The 15763-nt window shown below is 42.9% G+C and overlaps 1 protein-coding gene across 1 annotated transcript in view; it reads right to left on the bottom strand.

Moving 5' to 3' along the window:
- NCBP3 (nuclear cap binding subunit 3) overlaps positions 1-15763 on the bottom strand; it is a 354604-nt gene that overhangs the window by 49665 nt on the left and 289176 nt on the right. The window contains exon 11 of the mRNA XM_086954548.1: positions 15538-15698. Within this exon, the coding sequence (XP_086810674.1) occupies positions 15538-15698 (161 nt within the window). The remainder of the gene's footprint in view (positions 1-15537; positions 15699-15763) is intronic.

Here is a 15763-nt window from a genome sequence, read left to right as displayed (position 1 = left end):
GGGCTTGGTCCATTCGAGCCAAAAGGCTAAAATCGTCTGTTTAATCCCATTTTATACCGTATCAATCCAATGAATTGCCTTTCGATTTGACCTGATTTGCTAATCTGTAAAAACTTAATGAACTAATAGATTAGTATCATTTGTGTAAATCTTTCTTAAAATCTACTGTCCTTTTTTCTGTTAGCAATTCTTTTTAAATAGGTCAAATTTTTGTTTCAAGCTTATGTCTGTTTTTAAAACTGTACCATTGTGATTTTCTGTGTTGCTTTTATGATAATTTTTTTTATCGAAATAAAGCCTTTTTGACTTTGAGTTTTCAGAGTACTGCTGAGAGAGGTGCTTAGGCTTCACCTACATGTTTGTTTCACTGAGTGGCGTGTTTGATTGGACCGAAGCTGTGTGCTGCCACTAAAAACAGTGTTCGTATGACACTGTTTGGTTTGTAGCAAAGTTTATACTCAATACCACAGGGCTGAGGCCGCAAGCCAATAATCATGGCTACAGGCCTGATCTGATTAATGTGAATGTTATGAATAAGGCGCGCGGGTCCGAGTAGTTATTGTGAGAGGCATTTGCTAAAGCCTACATATAGGTATTTTGTTCTATGGAACCTCACAGATTAAAGTAGTAGGCAAGGGTTTAGGTGTTGGTTGCCCCTCTTAAATACCATGGATATAGAAGATTTGTGCTGTGAGAATCCTTGTTAGGCCCTCTTGGGAGAGATGGTATTTGCTTACCCACCTCTAATTTTGCACACCTTTCTAATTTTATGACTGTGTGCCTGATAACTTCCTGGTTGAAAGCTTGTGCTCAAAACAGTAAGCCTTTTTGTTACACTGAATCTCGCAGATTACCGAAGCAAGCAAGGGTTTTGTTGACCCACCCAAACAAAGTAGTGTTAGAAGGTTTGCACAATGGTAAACCTTAATAGGCTCTATTACCAGAGATTTTATATTGTTTTGACAACTGTAATTTTGCACATATTTCTAATGTTATTACTGTATATCTGCTGGTTGCCTTGTGGGATAGCTTAAGAACAACACAATAGGTCTGAGTTGGTTATGGTGACATTGATTAAAGTTATTAGCTTGTTTAGTATGAAACGTTATGAGAAAGGCAGTAGGCCTGACATATTGAATGTGAAAAGCATATGCTAATGTTTAGAGGCAGTTAAGGGTGGATTGTTATGACTATATTAACACGTACAGATAGATATTTTGCTACATGAAATATTACAGAATACCTTTGCATGGAAGGATGTTGGTGACGCTCTCTGACAAAACCTAGTGGTCGAAGATTTCCAGTGTAATAATTCTTGCTAGAAACTCTTCAGTTACCTTGACAGGCTTAGTCGTCTGCCTTGATCTTGCAATATAACAATCATTAAATGATGCATCCATCACATTTATCAATATATATCCAATGAAATACATAGATGGCCTTTGGGTCATCCTTCTTCTGCCATTGGTCTTTCTGTCACTTAAGTTCTGCTTCCATCAATAACAGAGTACTGCATGGAAAAACAGTACAGTCCACATAAATCACTTGCTGTCTTGCCTGGTAAATGATGGAAGTTTCTGATCACATGTTCACACCTACCTGAAAATGAGTGTGCTTCAGTGTTGAGAAGGATTGTCCTGTCCTTTAGTTTTCAATTTGTCTCCTTTTAAGATGCTACAGCTCTGTAGGCAGTGCTAATGGGTCACTTGCTCACTGCTCGATTCATCTGCCATATGCCATATGACCACATCCACTAAATCAGCCGACCAATATGGAATCATGTTTTCAATAGTGTATCATCGTTTTACCGGTACAAGTAAATAACATATTGATTCTAAATTGAACAGGGTACCTGGACATGAAGTTAAGGCTGAAGATATATGCAAAGTTGTTGTCCACCCCTTGGGGCTGTCCACCAGCAAGGAAATCTGATGGCGCTTGACCCAATGCAAATGTTTTCGTTCAAATCGTAATATAGGAGGAGAGTGCATTTCCCCACTATGTATGGTATACTTAGTCATCAGGCTTTCGTGAGAATGAAAACCACTTTGCAGTGAATGTGAAACAGAAAGCCTGAAGGGCTGGTTCAATAGCCGTAAGCTCTAAAATAAGATGATGTTGCGTGTACCACTTACCCTTGAATCAAAGTCTAGCAAGTGGACTCCTCAACCAGTAGGAAGACGTGCACTGATTGATACTTGAAGTAATGGTAAAAAAACAACATATCTAGTAATAAGTTCTTTGGGTTTCCCCAAGTGTAGCTTGTGCTGAAAACTGGGTTCACCAATGACAGATCCTCCCAATCCCCAGTCGCTTGTGACAACTCCTAATCTTCAGTCAGTTGTGAATGTTTAGACAGACAATCTTCAAGTGGACCCAACTGTACGCTAGCGTTCTGCACTAACGCAATACAAAAGACCATCACTGCCAGTAGATTCAGGATTCTTCTTACTGTCAGAGTATGAAACTCAGTATTTGGATTGACTGGTGGATGTGAAACGGGTCACGACCTTTGGTAGGAAACGTGGGTTGGTCCTCATGACTATCCCGACTTTGTGAATGTGCATGAATGGGGAGTGCTTGCAACTCTAATAACTACGGGGAGATGTCATTGCTATTAGAAAGGCTGTTTTAAGTGTGAACATTTTACGGTGGTCTTGTGGAGTGGCTCAAAGGGCTCTTATCAGTCGGGTCTGCACTACATTTAGGTTCCATGTAGGTGTTGGGGCACTCCTTGGTGGGACTATTCTTTTGGCCCCAACCAGAAATATTTTGTTTACTGGTGTAGTGAAGAAGCTTCTTTCTATGTATCCCCTTGTGTAGGCCACTACTGCTGCCGAATACACCTGTAATGTACATAAGTCAGCTTGCTATCTAGCAGGTTTGTGAGGTATCCAAAAACAGTAGTGTCTCTAGTCCTGTCCTGAGAGAGGCCGATCTACAGCACCACCTTGTGTTTCTCTCCCACTTGGCTGTGTAGCATTTTCTTGTTGTCGGCCTTCTTGCTTCTCTAGGGACTGCCATATCTTTTCTGGAAGTTCTAGGTGTCTGAACTCTGTACCTTTTGGAGCCATGCTGTTAGACTCCGTGTTCTTGTTGCTCGGTGGTGAATCCTCCACCTTTGCATGGACAGCAGATCATGCAACACTGGTAGTCTCTGCACCTTGTTGTGTGCAATCGATACGAGGTTTGAGAACCAGGTATGTCTCGTCCATTTTGGAGCGATGAGTATTAAAGTCATCTGCGACTGTCTGCATTTGTTGATTACTAATGGTAACTGTGGGATCAGGGAAAAGCAGGCGCAAATCTACCTCATCAGTCCGTCGACAGTGCATTCCCCAGAGTGTGTCAGTGTGGATGTCTGGCCGCTAAGGATTGGTATTTTGTGCTTTCTGGCATGCAAAAAGCTCTATTTCTGGTGTCCCCATCTTCTGAACACCTTTTAGATCACTACCTGATTCAGTTTCCACCTGTGTGAGGTGGATGACTGTCTGCTCATCTTGCCCACCTTTACACTGTCTTTTCCTGGTAGATGTACTGTTGTGATGTTAATTTGTTTCTGGATGGCCCATCTACATCTACAGATCTCTTGTGCTAGACTCTGAAGGGCAAAGAATGTTATTCCTCCTTGTTTGTTGAGGTAGAACATCATTGTTGTGTTGTCTGTTTGAATTTTATTGATCTTCTCCACAGCTGGAAGGCTTTTAAGGCTAGAAACACTGTTTTTAGCTCCAGAACGTTTATGTGTTGTACTGACTCGTCTAGTCTCCAGACCCCTCGGATCTTGAGCTCCTCCTTATGAGCTCCCCTTCCTATATGCAAGGCGTCTCTCGTATTGGTCACTGTTGGTGATGGCGATATGAAAGGTCTTCCAGTTGTTGTACTAGTCTTGTTCCACCACTCTATTTTCTCCTGCACTCTTTGCGTGACAACCACTAGATCTTCTCAACTTCCCGTAATTGGTGACCACCGGACCCATTCCTGAATCGGTCTCATATGTAACCTTGCATATAGTAATAGAGGTTTTCAGAAAGGCATCATTCTCAGCCTCTTCCCTTAACTCCTCACTGTCAGAGACTGATCCTTCTAATATTGGTGAGTTTCTTGTGTTATCAACAGTATTCTCTTCTCATAAGGGTATAGTTACACCGCAGCTGTGTAGGTTCATGCTCCTAGGAAGAGCCTCTTTTTCTGGTGTGGGTGACTATTTTTCCACGTTTATGGAAAACCACAGTCTGTGCAGTGTTGTCATCACAGTGTTTATGCTGTTCCTGCACTTGTGTAGTGAGGTCACCATTACCAGTCAGTCATCTAGGTAAGAGTACACATGTATTCCTTGCCTTCTCAGGTGTGTCGCAACTGCTGCTAAGCATTTCGCAAACACTCTGCATGCAGATTTCATTCTGAATGGCAGCACTCTTAATTGGTAGTGTGTTGTGTCTATAATGAAGCAAACAAATTGTTTGTGCTTGTGGTTAATTGGGATGTGTAAATATGAATCCTGTAGGTCTATGGTCGCCATAGAGTCCCCTTTTTAAAGCTGTGGAATGACCTCCTGCATCGGGGTAATTGTTAACTTCTGATTCTTTATGAACTTGTTTAAGAAACTGAGGTCTAGCATGGGGCATAATGACTGGCCTGTTTTTGGTATAAGAAAGTATGTTAAGTAGTTTCCCTGGTTGATCTCCTTCCTGGGTACTCTCGCTATTGCCCTTTTCTGCCACAATTTTTTCACCTCTTGTAAGAGACAGGTCTTCTCTTGTATGCGTGTTTTTCTTTGGTCCTAGTCCTGGTGGGTGTTTGACCAAATCTATGCAATAGCTATGTTGGTTGATGTTGAGTATCCACTAGTGTGAAGTGACATTCCTGCACTCCTGGAAGAAGGATCCTATCCTCCCCTCCACATGTGTTATATGTGGTCGGTGTTTTAGGTCTTCTAAGTCACTTGGTTGCTGATGCAACATGCCTCTCTTAGGGGACGTGCTCTGCCTCTCGCCTGCTTGCGTACGTGTTGCCTCTGTGGTGCGTGGTACTGCCACTGTTGTTCTGTGTCTACAACTGGCTTGCACTTTGTAAGACCTGACGTGTAGTAGCACTTTGAAAGCCCCCTCTTCCCACCGGTCTTCTAGCAGGTGTACTTCCTCATCTTTGCTGCCCCCGAACTGTAGAGCTCCCATCGATTTTGCCAGATCATTATCTTTCTTTAGCTGCTGCAGGGTATCATCCACTGTGCTCCCAAATAGGGCTCCCGTAGAAATAGGTGGTAATGCTATTGGACTCTGAATTCATTTTTGAATCCAGACACCCGCAGCCAGATATGCCATCTTAAGGCTGTTACGGCCATCATTTGTATACTGCAGCGTCTAGTGCCGATTTTAAGCCGGTGATGGTGCTATTCAATTTTTCTGCGAGGGATACTAATCTCCTTGCTCTTCTTATCTGGAGGCGATCCGGAGGTAGTTGGCACTCTTGCACTTTTCCTGGCTGTGGCAGCGATGATGGAAACCGCTTACAAGTTCCCCCTAATGTTTGCAGGGTCCTTCGAGGAGTGCTTGTATTTCTTTTTGGCCCTGGGCGTCACTGACCTACAAGTTCCTAGTAGGGGTGGGTGGAACTGGCAGAGTTTTAATCTCCTGAGTTACCTAAAAACTCTGAGATTCCGCCGAGTCAGCGAGCGGCAGAACTCCGTTGGCTGATGAAAGGAGTTGGCATTTAGCTTTTTAAGGAGCCCGGCTCCATGTAGTTAATTAGTGCCAAAGTGCCAAGTTTTCTCTCTTGAGAAGTCAAATGTTCTCCTACCCCAAGACTTCTGCTGGATCTTTCTCCATGAAAATCTGCATTACTCCTTAAAAATGGTTCACATCAGAGACTCCAGTAGGCTCGCAAATGTGCAATGTCACCAAAAAATGTGAGCCTCATTAATTTAAATAACTGAGGTAAGGAGGATGAAGAGCTGAGAAGGGATTCACAGGCACCCAATGCTATATACAACTACCCAGTGGTTATATGTAGGACTATACATGGCATTTTACCTGCAGCATCGTTTCATGGCAAGAGGTGTCTCAAGGAGGACCTGTTTAACAACTTTCACGACATCGGTATTGCAAACTCATCAGAAAATATCTATAATGTTTGAGCAGTGCAAAGCATATGTTGGCTCTCTCCTCACACAGAGCCATGGAGAAATCAAACACCCAGATCCCAAACAGCTGAACCTTGCCATCTGGCTCCTGAAGTCATAGAGTTTGGTTATCTCAACCTTCCACCAGACTGTATGATCATTATGCGAGAGGCCAGAAAGTCTACCACAAGGACCGGCTACGCAGCCAAATGGAAGCGTTTTGTTATCTATTGCAATAACAATCACATCAACCCTCTTGATGCTTCCATACAGAACATACTGTGCTACCTATTCCATTTGCAGCAGTCAGCATTGGCCTATATACCCATCAGACTGCTTCTTGCTGCCATAGAATCTTACCCTCAAAATAGGCAACATTTATCGCTATTTCGAGTGTCTGTCATGAACGCATTTCCGGAAAGGCTAAAAAGGGTAATACCACCAAGACTTCCACCTGTCCCAGTATGGAATCTTAACATAGTCCTCACAAGGCTAATGGATCTGCCATTTGAACCCATACACAAATGTGTACTACAGTTACTTACTTGGAAAACAGCTTTCCTCATTGGAATAACTTCATTGAGGAGAGTGGGTGAACTACAAGCACTAACCATTGAAGAACCCTTCTTCCAGCTCCATAAAGATAAAGTGGTTCTTCGTAACCTGGGGTTGTATCTGCATTTCACATCAATCAGTCAGTTGAATTACCTGTACTCTTCCTTCAACCTCACTCTGTTGCAGAACAAGCTTTACATACCTTGGATGTCAGAAGAGCTCTTTTGTATTACACTGAAAGAACAAAATCATTTCATAAAACCAAACAACTCTTTGTAGCTTTTGCACCACCTCACAAAGGCAATCCTATCTCCAAATCAGGAATTGCTAGGTCACGTATATTCAGATTTGTTATGAAAAAGCCAAAAAGACTCTCATAGTACCCCCTAGAGCACATTCCATTCTCGCAAGTTAGGGGCTACAATGGCTTGCTTAGGGAATATCCCTATTACTGATATCTGCAAAGCTGCAACATGGTCTACACCACACACATTCACCAAACACTATTGTGTAGATGTGTGAGCAAGACAAAAAGCTAATGTGGGTCTAGCAGTACTTAAAACGTTATTTCAGACAACTCCAACATTTAAAGGATAACCACTGCTTCGGGGAGACTGCTGTATAGTCTTTGCAAAGCATGTGATCTACAGCTCGCATGCCTCGAACGGAAAATGCTACTTACCCAGTATGCATCTGCTTTTGGCATGTAGAGCTGTAGAATCTCAGGCGCCCACTCACCTCCCCGGGTACCTGTAACTTCTGTAGTTCTCTATTTTACTAAACATACTAACGCATGGACATCTCCATTCTTTACTACTACCCCATTCTCTCACCCTCTGAGGAAAACAATCTGAAGTTGGAGTCGATGACCATGTGCACTGTCACCTAGGGGAGGAGTCCCCTACCTTGTGACTAGGGAAAACCTCTTCCAGAAAAACAAATTGCAAACATCCAGACCCAACACTATATGGCGATCTTATGCAAAGCATGTGATCTACAGCTCACATACCTCAAACAATATCTTTTATTATATGACGTAAGAGGAAAATAGCTGCACGTTTTTTTTTTTAGCATTGCAGCTGCTACTGTGTGTTGTGGGCCCGAGTTAAGAGCATCTGCGCCTGTATGTCAAGAGATGGGCGGGAGACAAGGGACTACTCTGCATAAGTGCACGAGCCATCTTCCGAGCGCCCCACGTACGCCCCAGTAAGGACAGCCTTTATCAGAGGGCCTCAGGACGATTCTCGTTAATTATTATTATTGTTATTTGATAAAGCACACAAATCACCCCCTCAGGGGTTTTTGGCGCACAGTCAGTACAAGAGGTTAAAACAGGGTTAAAAACAGAACAGTTTTTAGTTATTTCCTACATTTATTATAGTGAGGAAAGGTTCTGACATGAAATGGCATGTTATTCCAAAGGGTAGGAGCCAGATAGAAGAAAGATCTTCCACCCCATCTAGATTGTCGGACAAACGGGGACTGGTAGTTCCTTCTCACTGGACACTTGACTAGATCTGGTGCCCGTCCGTCTGAAATCCACAGGGTTTTGTTTTCCCAAACAATATAATCTGTTTTCCCTGGGTTCAGATGTAAGAAATGATCACACAGCCACTTGACAACTACCTTCATGCCCTCTAAGAAGCGACACTTCACTTTGTCAAAATCACTGTCTGATGGCATCCACATTTTAATTTTGATATTTTATTATTTGAGGTGCCCTTTGAAACTGCTGCCAGGCAGCCCCCACCTGAGATCAGTGTCACCAGATGAGTGTACCAACAAGCACTGGTCACCTCTCGCGTGTCGCTGCTGTAGTCACTTGCAGTTTAAGCACATTTTAGCGCTAATAGTTATATCAGCTGTCATTGTTCAATCAGCATTAATTAGTCGCACGCATCATACGTGGACAATAATACCCTGATGAGCAAGTGCTGGTGCTATTGAACTGTAATGCTACATGGATAACTCATGAGATGCAAGCCTGCGCCTAGAACGTTATCCCAAAGCCACAGCTGAGCATTGCAGCAGGGAGTCTCTTCATATTCTTTCGGCGTCTATGTCCTGCCATTGTGTCTTAAAGCGTTCTGACCCTTCAGCATCTTGAAACAGGCCCTGGAACACTAGGTTCTCTACCTCAAATAAGACATCCTGATCATCTTCGTACTGTAGCTCGGAGGTCACTGGTAGTTCTAGTTCCCCCTAGTCTCTGTCCTCCTGTATGTGCTCCGCCGAACTTTCATTGGAATTCTGAAGTCAGAGAGGCGTCAACATCCTTTTTCTGAAGGATCGTCGCAATATCAGCTTCGAGGCACCTTTTCCCTCGATCGATTGCATGCTCATTGGTCTCATGTGTTGGTGTCGATCTCTTTTACGACATCAAGGCCTCTAGTGAGGGTGTTTCAGTTTACCGTTTTATAGGTCTCGACCTAAAGCGTTGCTTTTAGCAATGCTTGTTAGTTTTTTCTTGACTACGGTCGTCCTTTGACGCAGACGTCTTTGTCAGCGTCACGACCCCGTGTGGTGTCCTTGCTGTGGGACCTGAAGCACTCGTTTGACTTCTGAATGCCTTCAGTCTGCGAGATCTTCAACACTAAGGCAGCTTATGGGGTTCTAGTGCCTGTTCTTTAACCCCTTCCACGCTGAGGACGAGCTGGGCTCGTCATGGCGTAGCCTCCTCGCACGCTGATGACGAGCCCAGCTCGTCACGTAACATGCGATTTACAAAATCACAGCATGAGAGAGGAATTCCGCTAGCGCGCATGAGGTTAAGACTCACCCATACTCGTGCTTCTTTGACGTTACCTGCGGTAACTTATCTTTGTGCTTGCGGTGTTCTTGCTTGATGTAAATGACCTCTTTTTTGACATTTGAGCCCTCTTCCTCGGCTCCTTCGGCGCAGTTGTCCCATTCCTCTCTCAACAATCCCAGGTCTCTCAGCGATGGAGTTCCCTTCTGCCCCTGCATGGCCTCGTGTGCATGCCTTTGTTTCTCCCTTTCTCTCAAGGTCTTCGGTTTGAATTCTGTACAGGCCTCTCAGTTGTTGGTGCTGTGGTCTCTTGGTAGACAAAGGTTGCACACCTGATAATTATCCTGGGGACAGTCCATGCCCAATAAACAAAAAAAGAAGAAAGAGAAAGAATAATATACAAGAGGAGTGTTCCGGACCCAACCACCAGTAGGCGGAATCATGCATATCATGTGAATCCAGAAAGATTCACACTGTAAAACATAAGAAATCAGTAGAGAGTGATGGATGAAGGATAGAGATATAGCCCCAATGCACAACACTTCAGAGAGAACCGTGGATTGCTACGAGAAAAGTGCACCTGAAAAAGGATTGTTGTTTGTATCAGCAAAATGTGCTGACGTCACCCAAGTAAGAATGGAGCGCATTCATTTTTGGGGAAAGTTACCATATGCTTAATTTGGGATATAAGAGACACTAAAAGAGCCAGGACCACATGAATCTCCACAGGCCATCAACCTTTTACCCCCGGGCACAAAAGAAGCCAATGAAAATCCTTACATTGGAGAAAAACTTGTTGAAGGACATGGATAAAATCAAAAACAAGAATAAATACACTAAACTCTATCCATCAAAACAGGAATTAGCTGCCCTGAGATGTTTAAAGAAATCAAATGATATCACCAAGAAACCAGTGAATAAGATGGGAGCAACTGCGATTCAAGATAGACTCAAATACGAGTAGTTTGAACCAACAAGGAAAATCTAGAATATCTTGGTACAAAACAAAGACGAGAGTTGGTTAATAAAAAAGGATTTGACATATCTATAACACTGGAGTGCAAGAATGCCTAATCTGTACATGTGCTCCCTCAAATCCAAAAAGTCACATTAAACGCAACAAGAAGACCAACAGTATCAGAGGTAGACTTCATTTTAGAATCCTAAACAGAATATGTGGCTATTTTTCTACAACCTCTTATCTCAGAGGCTCGATCTCATTTCAAGGATACATCATCATTAATCAGACTAAAGATTTAAAATATGATGCCCCTGTAGAAATCCTAGTCAGTATGGGAATGGAAAGTGTGTACACCAACATCCCACAGGAAGCAACCTAAGAGATATGTGAATGGTACCTCAACACAAGACCAACCCCATCTGATCCAGACGGAATCCATAGTACAACTAGCTAAATGTGCCTGACCTCTGACAAGGGGTTGGACACCATAAATGTGGGAGCTGCTCTGTTTGCAATATGACCATTGAGCGTATGGAAATCATTTACAAAACTAAGGGTTCACTCATTGTAACACTAAGAACATTGTTTACATATTACTCTGTACCTGCATACGAGAGAAAAGCACATGTTGAGAAAACATCACAAGAATTTAAGAAAAGTATCATCCAGCGCAAATTCCGTATCAGAAGCAAAATAATGAACACCCCAAAGGTACAACACTATGTGGAACAATGACAATCCAAAGCCCAGCTGGAGTATTCTGAAGCACATACAATTCAGTAGAGGTAAAAAGTCCGGTTCTTACATCTTGGTGTTTAAGAAATGATGTACGGTGGCAAATTGTCTCAATGAATTGTCTGAGATTAATAGCATTTTTCAATAAATTGTTAAGAATTCATACACCTCCCAACCAAACTGTTTAGGAAGCCAAGCACAGGCATCATTCACAATTGCCTAAAATCTGAATATCACAAACTTTCCCAGAATCACACCTGTGGAAATGAATAAATGCATAACGCCGAAAAGCACATTAGTTCTCAAAACGTCGCTCACATCCCACACCACATGTAGTTGAGCCAGCCGGCAGAAAAAACACAGGCCACAAGATTGTTTTCTTTTTTTTTTTAATCCCACACTTAAGTGGAGGGTTACACTTCAAGCCAACTCCATTTCTAAGCGCATGGATATGGCGCCTACATTGGGCAGAACCTCAGGATCTATACAGAATACGACTTAGACCAACAGCTGCGTGCATAGACTATGATTTCCAGAAACCTGCCAGCTGTTGCAGATGACGGGATGACTCTGAAGGATGGCGTCTGCGCTCTGCAGAATTGACTGACCACAGCAGGCGAGGATTGGCAGGACTTCATTAGAATTCATGAACGCAATAAGCATAACCTTATTTTTTCAGCACATTCATGTTCTCTCCATATTAACCTTTCAAGCAACTTAAAAAAATGTACCCACTAAAGTTCATGAGAGATCGCGAGGGTAATCTGCACACGGTGACGGGAGTATGTGACTGTCCCCCTACCAACAATCTTTCCACTTCTTTCCCTACAGCACTAAAAGAAGCTCTAACTGGTATGTCTTCTCATTTTTCCCAAATGTTGTTTTCAATAATATATATGGATATAAGGTGAACTCATATAAATTCCCTTACCTCCAAGACTTTTCTAACTTTAAATCGACAATTTAGGCCACAAAGACCATCGCATTGTATTAATGTACCACAGAATGGAGAGCCAGGGAACAATTGGGAGCTACGTGGACTTTAAGGTTCCCTACAGCAGTTATTACAACGGACACCTTCACTAAACCTGGGCACTATAACCGTGCACCTATGGGACTACAGCTATTGATTGAAGGCTTTTAAAAATGACTGAATGATTTCTACATCAAATTCGTACGTAAATTTTGATTTGTTTTTATGCCTTCTCTATATAATATTTAATGTGACTATATATGTTTTTATGTATTTCTTGAAGTGTCACATTTTTTAAGGTCGATTATCACATCCACCTAAATGCTACTATATTTAAAGGCAAGTATATTTTTTTTAAATCTGTTAAAGCAAATATCAATCAATATGCTGAATTAAGTCTACGTGCTGAATGTACAATAAATTGTGAAAATGAAACTATAGTTAGTGAATGTACCACCTATAATGATCATTTGCCAGAAAGGAAGCAGGCTGGATGAAGAGGCAGCCAGAGGCTTGGACTTTTAGCACCACCTGTGATGTGCAGAAGTAACTAGGTTCTTCATGAGTATGTACATGCGTGGTGTTCTACAAGGCATGACTGATATTTGAGCAATTATACTGTGGGCAGAGATTGCCTTCATATGGGATTAAAGCTTGGGTGAGAGCTTGCTCAGGAATCAGAGGACTGAGGATTTTTGCAAGGATATACACAACACACAATGAGATAGACCCAGGCGTTTTATACAAGCCAAAGAGGCTATGATGCTACCGACTATGCGGCACACCAAGTTTGCAAAATGAGAACCACTAAGCAAGAACAGATGGGAAGACTCAAATTCAAAGAACACATTGTCATGAAATGCTTACTTGGTATACACTTGAGAAATTCCCTATCTGATCCTATGCCAGGGCTCAAAATTGATGATAAATGGGGATACATACCACCCTGAAATGGCACAGCACCATGTAGTTGTCAGCTGCAGAGTGCTAGACGTATAGAGCCAGCCAGGCACCAACCCGTAGCTAGTACCTTTTGTTTGAGTTCCTTAAAAATATACAGGCCACTCTGGTGCCAAATATCAAAAGCTATGAAAACCCTGAAATGAATCCTCCATTCAGAAGCCCAGTTTGCCACCCAAAAGAATATGCAAACTCCTAGCATGTGCTGAACTGGAGGGCAATCTAGCACTGCCTCAAAGTATGAAGCCCTCCTGCTGCAGGCTATGCTAAGCACACTTCCCTCTATTCTGCTTAAGATACACCACTTCTTCCATATTCACTACCTCAGAGGATAAAAGGTGGCTTCATTTTAATGCTATGTGGAAGGGCTCTTTCACAAGCATGAAATGCCATGCTGTACCGCTGGGCTTGCTACTCACAGCAGAGGCCTTAAGAGTGTAACACATCAACACGTCACTGTTCATTGCTCAGTTTAATCACATTGTGTCTAACACATACCAAAGCAGACGGCTTCTCTCTACAAGACCTGACCTACTACAGCAAGGGTGTGAGGCATGGGCATTTACTGAAATACTCCTGTTACTGGGTCAAGTTCAGCGGTGGTTTTCATTTGACAAATCTATCAAACTATAGACCATTCTAGCCTGTAGATGGAGAATGTTTTAAAAGAGTGTACAAGATTGCATGCCCGAAAAAACTAGTTTATTTTTTATTTTATTTTTAGAGTTTTCTATAGCGCGAACTTGAACCGATAAGGTTATCAGAGCGCTTTACATAGCACAAGTTTCGTTACATGTTAACACAGCAGTTTACATAGAATCAGTTACGTTGCACATTTCAATAACTTGAACCGAATAGGTTATCAAAGCGCTTTAAATAAGACAGCATTCGATGTCCAGTGCCCTCCTCCGCCGTGTAGCGGGGGACCACTTCAAGCCCTCCGAAGTCGTCGAGCTGTCGGGACTAGGCTCCTGGAATGTCCAGGGCCCTCCTCCACCGAGTAGTGGGGGACCTCTTCCAGCCCTTCGAAATCGTCGACCTGTCGGGACTAGGCTCCTGGAATTTCAGCTGTCCCTTTACAACTACTTTGTTCGAAGTCATGACGGAGTTACTAGTGAACATAATACAACTAGAGATATAGTATTGCCATATAAGAAGGTAGACATTCTATCCAGAAAATGGTGTAAACACATGAGTGTAAACCCCGGATATCCACCCGAGAGAGAGACTAGGCAAAGATGGCCGCCCCATATGAGGAGAAGAGACAGTAGTCCTCTTTTTATTATTGTGGCTTTGTGAGCAGGGAGGGTAGTTTCGTTTTCAAGCTAGCCCAGTTCCTGAGTTGCTGTGAGGGAGTCTTATCTTGCAGGGGCCTCGTGGGCATCTGAAGGCACAGGCGGTGATTTATTGCCTTTCTTTTTTAGCACCCCGCCATTTTGAACAAAGGGTTGTGTCAAAGTACAAGCGATGGGCTGTACAAGATGGGCTGTCCCAAGTTAGGTCGATGTAGCGGATACAATATTACTATTGGTCGATAGATGTTATTGACCTTGAGTGACATAATACTAAAAGCATCATTTGTATATAAATGTACCTGCATCTAAAGCACACCTGTTCCTAATCTAATTTCTTGCCTCATTCCTAATACCTTCCCACCCCACCAGTGGTAGCTGGGTGGAAACGGTGGTGAGGGGGAGCTTTAGAAAAAAAAAAGAAGACTTACCTTGTCGTCGCCAGTGTCCTCGCTATTCTCCTGCATCCCGGCAGTACCCACTCTCGCAGGCTCACCTAAGCCAATCACTATGCTCTTTTCACCATGACAACAGGATCGTGGTTTATTTGAGCGCCGTGTTTCGATACTCAGACAGGGGCTGATGTATATTTAATATCGATGTATATTTAATATCGTGGTATACCTTTATTCTTGACTTCAACAGGGGGGCAGCTGTGCAAAGAGTTGTAAAGGTCAGATTGGGCAGCAACACACATGTGCATCAACACGCCAATACCCAAATGATGCTGAACCTAGATGCAATGACAAGTTCACCAATCCTGTAAGTACCTCACGCCCATTACTACTACTTCGAAAACCTGACACATGAAATCCATAGGCCCTGTCAAAGATGTACATACGTACGGCTTGTACCACATCGGTCTAGAGAGCCAAACATGCAAATACAGCCTTGCACCTAATCGGGCAAGGCATCCCAGTATGCAAGCACCAGCTACTGCTAAATCTAACAATGTGGCACACCTGTGGCAGCACCAAGCTGAGCAAATAGAGATACAAAATACAAACGTTTTCCCTAGAATTATGGAGCATAAAGACCTATCCCTTGAGCATGTTTGAGAGTATGCTGGTTTTCTAGAGGTCTTTACTTTTATTGATTTAAAATCTAAGAAATGGCAAGTGAATGAAAGAAAGTAACCTGGATTTAAAAAAAGTCTCCAAAATGGCAAGTACTCAAATGATGCCACCTTACCTGTTCTCGTGTTGCTGCTGCTGCTGCTGCTGCTGTTGGAGATTCGCTGGCTGACACCCTGTCTTTTTTCTTCCAGCAATAGGCGCACATCGGATGCTGCTTTGCTTCCGATCCTATGCCTGATGTTGCTGCTTGAAACACCGTCTGCCTTCATGGAGTTCCTGAAAGAAGCAAACACTGGAGATAAGACGAGGTTGACCGAACAAGCGAACATCTGCAACAGAAC

This window comes from Lissotriton vulgaris, chromosome 2_1 (assembly GCF_964263255.1).
Source record: "Lissotriton vulgaris chromosome 2_1, aLisVul1.2, whole genome shotgun sequence".
Classification (NCBI taxonomy): domain Eukaryota; kingdom Metazoa; phylum Chordata; class Amphibia; order Caudata; family Salamandridae; genus Lissotriton; species Lissotriton vulgaris.
The sequence above is the reverse complement of the archived record's forward strand: the minus strand, read 5'-3'. Positions and strand labels throughout refer to the sequence as shown.